Source organism: Garra rufa, chromosome 21 (assembly GCF_049309525.1).
Source record: "Garra rufa chromosome 21, GarRuf1.0, whole genome shotgun sequence".
Classification (NCBI taxonomy): Eukaryota; Metazoa; Chordata; class Actinopteri; order Cypriniformes; family Cyprinidae; genus Garra; species Garra rufa.
In genome coordinates, this window is record NC_133381.1 from 28,278,602 (window position 1) to 28,284,932 (window position 6,331).

Consider the following 6,331-nt stretch of genomic DNA (forward strand, 5'->3'; position numbering starts at 1 on the left):
CTTTCTTTAGTCCTAAAGAAATTATGTTTTTTGAGAAAAAATTTCAGGTATTTTCCAACATTGCTGTTTTACCTTTTTTTGTAAAGGGCGTTTGACCTTCTTTGCACGTTTACTTTGTAAACACTGGGTTGGTACTTCTGCAGCGATGTAGAATGATTTTAAAGTTGGAGAAGAAAATAAGATGTTTTTTTGACATAACCTAACTGCACAGAGCACGCATGCGCATCACAGAGCTAGACAATGAGCATTTAATGTTAAAAAGTGTTTTTTTTTTTTTTTTTAGAAAATAACCTGTTGTTTCGCTAGATAAGACTCTTCTTCCAGGCTGGGATCGTTAAGAGCCCTTTGAAGCTGCATTTAAACTGCATTTTGGAAGTTCAAACTCGCAGGCACTATAGAAGTTCACTATATGGAGAAAATTCCTGAAATGTTTTTCTCAAAAAACAATTTCTTTACGGCTGAAGAAAGCGAAACGTAAACATGGATGACAAGGGGTTGAGTAAATTACCTGTAAATTTCTGGAAGTGAACTAATCTTTTGAGCTCAGACGTCGGTCTTTGTGATACAAACAGAGCTTCTATAGATAAGTAACCTAGATTCGGAGTCAAAAGACACAAAAGATCAGGTTTCCTTCACAAAGCTGTGGATAAGTGGACCGGGAGGGAGTCAAAAGGAGAAAGAGTGAGGTAAGTAAAATAACCCTCTGAGAATCTCTAAAGACCCTGCTAAAGCAGCAGATAATAACACAGTCACTGAGGTTTATTAATGTTACTGTAAAAACCCTAATAGTTTTTATAGTAAATTATGACTTAGATGAGTTCTTAACAGATTACAATACAACATTGGTTTTGTCAGTGTTGTGAAATGTACTCTTTTTGCCTGTAAAATTTTATTAGTGTTATCAACATATTTTTCCAATATACAAAACATACAGTTTTGTCCAGATGTGAATGTTTTTCCACAACAGCAGAGGTCTGAAATAAAGCAAAATAATCAGTTTGATTCATTCAGATGATAAATGAGTCAACATGAGCCTGGACCTGTACAAAATCCATGTACTTGTCACTCCAGAGTGAACAATTTATGCCAAATAAGCAGATATTAATTGGTCATGTCAAAATGCACAGAGTAACTGTTTTATATGTAGACATATTAGAATTATAGCAAACTGACCATTCAGCTGACCAGTAATAAAATATTCAACTGAAAATATAACACAGGCCTGGTTGATAAAACTGTAATATAAATCGACAGGCATTTCAGTCATCTAAAAGCAAAGGCTTAATAAAAATACTCATAATTAATAACGTACAAAGACAGAAGTTGTTTTAAACCATAACAAAAGTCCAAAAGTCGCAGAAACAAAGACAGAAATGTGATCGGCTCGTTGAAGTCCGAAACACCTAGTGTGAAAAGCCAGTCAGTTATCAAGTACAACCATTCCTTTATTCCAAAGGCCTGCCACCAACTTTACTTACAAAATAACAATGCTGCAAACAGATATGTTTTTATATTCAGTATTTATACAAGATTTACAAGTAATGGCTTCCATGAATTTGTCCTTTTCAGTAAAAACCAATTTACCAGACATAGGAAAAGAACTATCCACTTAGCCTAAATAAGGCTTGAGATAAAACTGCAAATTGGACAAACAGAGACAAAACGATTACGACCAACACCGATATGACACCACTGCACGATAGATTCTTGGACAAGCTGCTTAACTATAGGCATCGATTCGAATGAGCGGAGTCAGAATATCTAGAAATCAAATTGGCGTAAGTAAAAAGCGAAGGATTTGAAATATCCATCCACCTGCTACCATATGAGTATAACAACTAAATATCTGACTTCAGAGTTTGTTATATTTCAATATCCACTATCCTTTGTTCAGTTTACGTGAAGTCCCAATTTTAGTGCTAAATTTAATGTGCTGAAGTGTCTTTATGGGTAACAAAAGCTACAGAGGAAGTAAGATATGTTGTCTATGCCTATAGATCTCTGAAAAAGGGTAAAAAAACCACAGGTCTTTTAGCTCCTCAGCGCTGCTAGCCTGGACTGCATCTCCTCGATATCTTCTTCTTCTTCTTCTTCCTCATCTGAGGCTGCTGTGGCTCCAACCGGCACTGGATCAGGCAGGGCATCTGTGACTTTGCTGGGAGCTTTTCCAAGTGCACCTGTTATTAAACAAAGCAATACTTTCATCTTTGACTCATGTCTATGAATGCATATTGATCAAATGTTTTGTGCAGTAGCACTTTTCATAATAAGGCTGGGAAAGTGAGATGAAATGGCCATTGTAAAACAAAACAAAACCAGTGTTGGGGGTAACGCATTACAAGTAACGCAAGTTATGCAATTAGATTACTTTTTCTAAGTAACTAGTAAAGTAATGCATTACTTTTTCTATTTACAAGAAAATATCAGTGACTTTTTCTAATAAGTAGCGCCAGTTACTTTGTTTACCCATTTATTGACTGTGCCGTGTAAACATGATGTTTACTGTAGTTCTAGACTAAATGTGAACATGCATTTACTTATCTCTCTTGCACAAAAACAGATTGAGTATTTCTCCAAATGAATAGAAACAGTGAATCTTAACCAACGCAAATCTGCTAAATAACACAAATATCCTTTATGTATTTAATCACATTTTATCAACCAATGTCTTTGCTGCTTACCTTTGATGATCCCATTCATCCATACTAATAAGCAAAAATTACTTTAGATAAACTAACATTTGTGCTTCATTTTTTTTGTTCTTCTACAGCATTCTACTGTATAGACGTAAATTAATTTTTCTTTCAGCCTGAGGCTTATTCATTTCACCTATTTTTGCCAAAAATAGAACTTTTTATATTTAAAACAAACAAGCAAGCCCTGCCCAGACTGATAAAGTAACGCAAACATTACTTTTCATAAAAAATATCATATTGAACTAGTTACTTTTTTTAGTGAGTAATGCAATATTATAATGCATTACTTTTAAAAGTAACTTTCCTCAACACTGAAAACAAATAAAACCTCCAACAAAAAATGGCAGCTGTGGTTGCCAACATTTTAGGTTTTACAAATTAAACTTAAATTTACAGTAAAAACTAAAATGTATATCTCATGAACTGATATAATATTAATAAACCAACTTACTTAAGTACTAAATCCAGATTTTTCAAAGTAGTAAATAAAACAAATATTATTTGAATATGTTTTACAAGAAAATATTTCAGTCTTTTCACTTTACAATTGAATTTCTAATATGTTACCTGCTGTTTCTTTGTAATTATTCAGTGTACATGGTAATAATAAAGCCACGTGTAGAATCTAAACCAGGTGAATACGTCATGGTACATGGACACATGACACTAAATACATACTTAATAGTGCTGTCATTAGATTAAAATTCATAATTGGATTACTCACACCCTTTTTGTGTGATTAACCACGATTAATCGCACACTTATGTAATTAAGCATATACTATTTAACTTATTTAACATGTTCATTTTATCATTATTTCTATCCAGCAAAAGTAAACCAACAGATTGAAGGGTGATTCTTACAAAACTATTTTCTGTAAGCTTCTGTAAACCAAGTGATACAAGAAGTCCATTTATGCATATATATATATATATATATATATATATATATATATAAACAGTACTGTCACTCAGTGAATTCTTAGAATGCTGTATTCTTTTTCACTTCCAAAACTGTAAATGTAACAGTATTTTACTGTAAAATGCCATGAAATGTTCTATTCGATTTATCCGTTTTTCAACATATAGTAAGGAAACTTACTGTTACCCAATTTTAAAAAAAGTTTTTACCCTAACATTTTTAGTCTTTTACGATCATTTTTTATAGTGTGGGTGATGGTGATGTTGTTCCTTACCGGCTGTAATTTCAAAGAGAATCTTGTCAACCTCAGCCTCTGCTTCTTCCTCCATTTCCTCCTCATCATCCATCCCTTCCAGAGTATCCTCCAACATCTCCTCGATGATTCCAGCCTGTGTAGTGTGAGTGCTCCACGTTAGAGATGTTACATGTGCTTATCGAGATGTTTCTGTGCAGAATATTTGAAGAAGTCTTCATGTTTTTACCTTCATCATCTCTTTAGAGAGATCTCTCATGGTGGCTTGAATCTCTGGGATTTTAACCAGGCTTTGCATGGCCTTCATGACCTCTGTGCTCTTCTGCAATGCACCAGCCACTCTTAACACAGCTGTAATGGGAAACCAATGAACAAATGTAAGTGTAACACTTTATAATATTATTTAATGCAATAGCTAACACAAAACCACAATAACCATATTTTTATAGCATTCTTTAATCTATGTAATTTCTACATATACATTACTAGTATATATTTTTTTACATTCCAAGTTAAAAAAAAATGTCATCAAACATGAAATAACAACGAAAGACAGTATCCTTATAAATAACATAAGCAAACATTAAAAAATGCTGTTCACACATCCTACACAGTGACTAAAAAAAGCCTTCAAATGGAATTTGGTAGCCAAATTAACATTTTTTAGTCCATTTAATGAATACATACTATCTGTGAACTTACAGAGCACATTGTCGGGTCTGCAAATAAAAACTATACTCACACAACTGATTCTTCATACTGAGCAGCACAGAGTTCATTTGGGCTTTAGAGGCGTATAGCTTGTTGATAGCTTTCTTTGAGTGAATCATTTCTTTGGCGAGGACGATGCAGACATCTTTCTGTCCCTTTTTCGCAGCATCTTTGATTGATCTCTTCACCTTCTCCTCCTCTCTTTGTATATCTTTGGAAAAATATAAAATACACAGAATTACAACTCATGTGAAGTACAGTTTCCTAACTGAACAATTGAATTACCTTAATACAACAGACTGCAATTTTTTCAAATAACAATAATAATAATAATATTATGACCTCACCTCGAATCTGTCTGTCAATAACTCTCATTTCTTTCCTGATTTTGAGGGACCATTCATTGATCTGTAGAAAAGAGTTGAAGACAGTTTGAGATTAGTTACCTGTTGTAATGGAGTTAACTAACAAGTCGATTTTATGATTTTGGTTTTCTATAACAACACGTATAGAAAGGAAACTTTTTTTAAAGTGCGTCGTTTAATATGGCATTACGTGATACAATATGTTACCAACAAATGTGACAAGCGAGCTATTTATAGGCCTGCTGTTATTTACAATGTAACATTTAATAAAACCCGTTAACTCCCGTCGTCCGCCATAATTGATGTTTCACTTACAAGGTCCTTTGGTGGTTTCTCTTGTGTTTTTCCAAAAAGCCCCATTTTGAACTTGTAAACTAGATAGTTGAACAGCGACGGACTCAATCAAAATAGTACATTACAAGTCCACTTCCTGATTCCAGCCTCTCGGCGTATGACAACATAGGTAATTTCCGGTTGTGGTGAGTGTAGTTTACTTTTCATAATAAAAGTACGACTTTAATTGTATTTTTCTGTTATTTTAAACACATATTGTTTTGAATGTTTGTTATGTCAAAATAGACAGTAAATGGCGTCGAACATTATGAAAAAAATACATTTTAAATAATATTAATAAAAAAACATACAGTTATATAAATACATAAACACTTAATTATGTATTTATTTTATTTTATAATATAATACGACAGTGATGTGAACAATTATATAGATAAATACCCTTTAGGCTCAGTTGTTTTTCTTCATATTCATTCACTTGTTTTCTTTTTCACTGTGTGAGGCTCACTGGAAAAGGCTTTAAAAACTGCTGCTGAACCAAGAGTGCAGAGCGCCCCTTTAATAAAGAGACTCTTTTGCTCTCACTAGGCTTTGAACATTTGAAATGATAATCTGATTCTTACAGGCATGAATTGAAATGAGGCACAGCTAAACTGCAAAACAAAAAAAATCACTCCTCATAAAAATAAGCATGTTTAATAAAACGTATCAGACACGTTTTAATCACATTAAAAAAGATGAATAAACCCACTCAGCAACGCCTTTGTTTAATATTAAAAAATAATAGTCTCCCCTCAGTTATAGTCTGATGTTTTCGTTATATTATAACATTGACACTGTTACATTTATATATGTATATCTTCACATAAGAAACCCAAAGATGGCGATGGTAATTATATGCTTTAATGAGTAATATCATTACTATTTGTTGGTTTATTTTGATCAGCACATCCAGTGATGGACCCCTGACATTCTCATAGGTCGTTTAACTGCACGGTCATTCCCAGTGACGTAAAAATGCGAGCTTCTTTCGCCAGGTTCTAGATTTTTCGTCCTTATCTGGGATGCTGCACCAATCGAACTGCTGGTTG

General features: G+C 33.4%; 1 protein-coding gene across 1 annotated transcript; it reads right to left on the bottom strand.

Moving 5' to 3' along the window:
- Nucleotides 1-846: 846 nt before the first annotated feature.
- Nucleotides 847-5,394, bottom strand: chmp3 (charged multivesicular body protein 3). The gene is made up of 6 exons (XM_073827137.1): nt 5,262-5,394; nt 4,929-4,989; nt 4,613-4,792; nt 4,100-4,221; nt 3,892-4,006; nt 847-2,177 (listed from the first exon to the last, which is right to left on the bottom strand). Exons 1-6 carry the CDS (start codon nt 5,304-5,306, stop codon nt 2,032-2,034), a joined length of 669 nt encoding a protein of 222 aa, XP_073683238.1. The 5' UTR covers nt 5,307-5,394; the 3' UTR covers nt 847-2,031.
- Nucleotides 5,395-6,331: the final 937 nt, after the last annotated feature.

Bases quoted from the DNA above. Each gene is read 5' to 3' on its own strand.
- chmp3 (XM_073827137.1), bottom strand. From the start codon at position 5,306: ATGGGGCTTTTTGGAAAAACACAAGAGAAACCACCAAAGGACCTT. The intron at 4,793-4,928 runs GTGAGGTCATAA...ATTTTTCCAAAG, and splicing joins TATTGACAGACAGATTCGAG to ATATACAAAGAGAGGAGGAG. The intron at 2,178-3,891 runs GTAAGGAACAAC...GTTTAATAACAG, and splicing joins TCTCTTTGAAATTACAGCCG to GTGCACTTGGAAAAGCTCCC.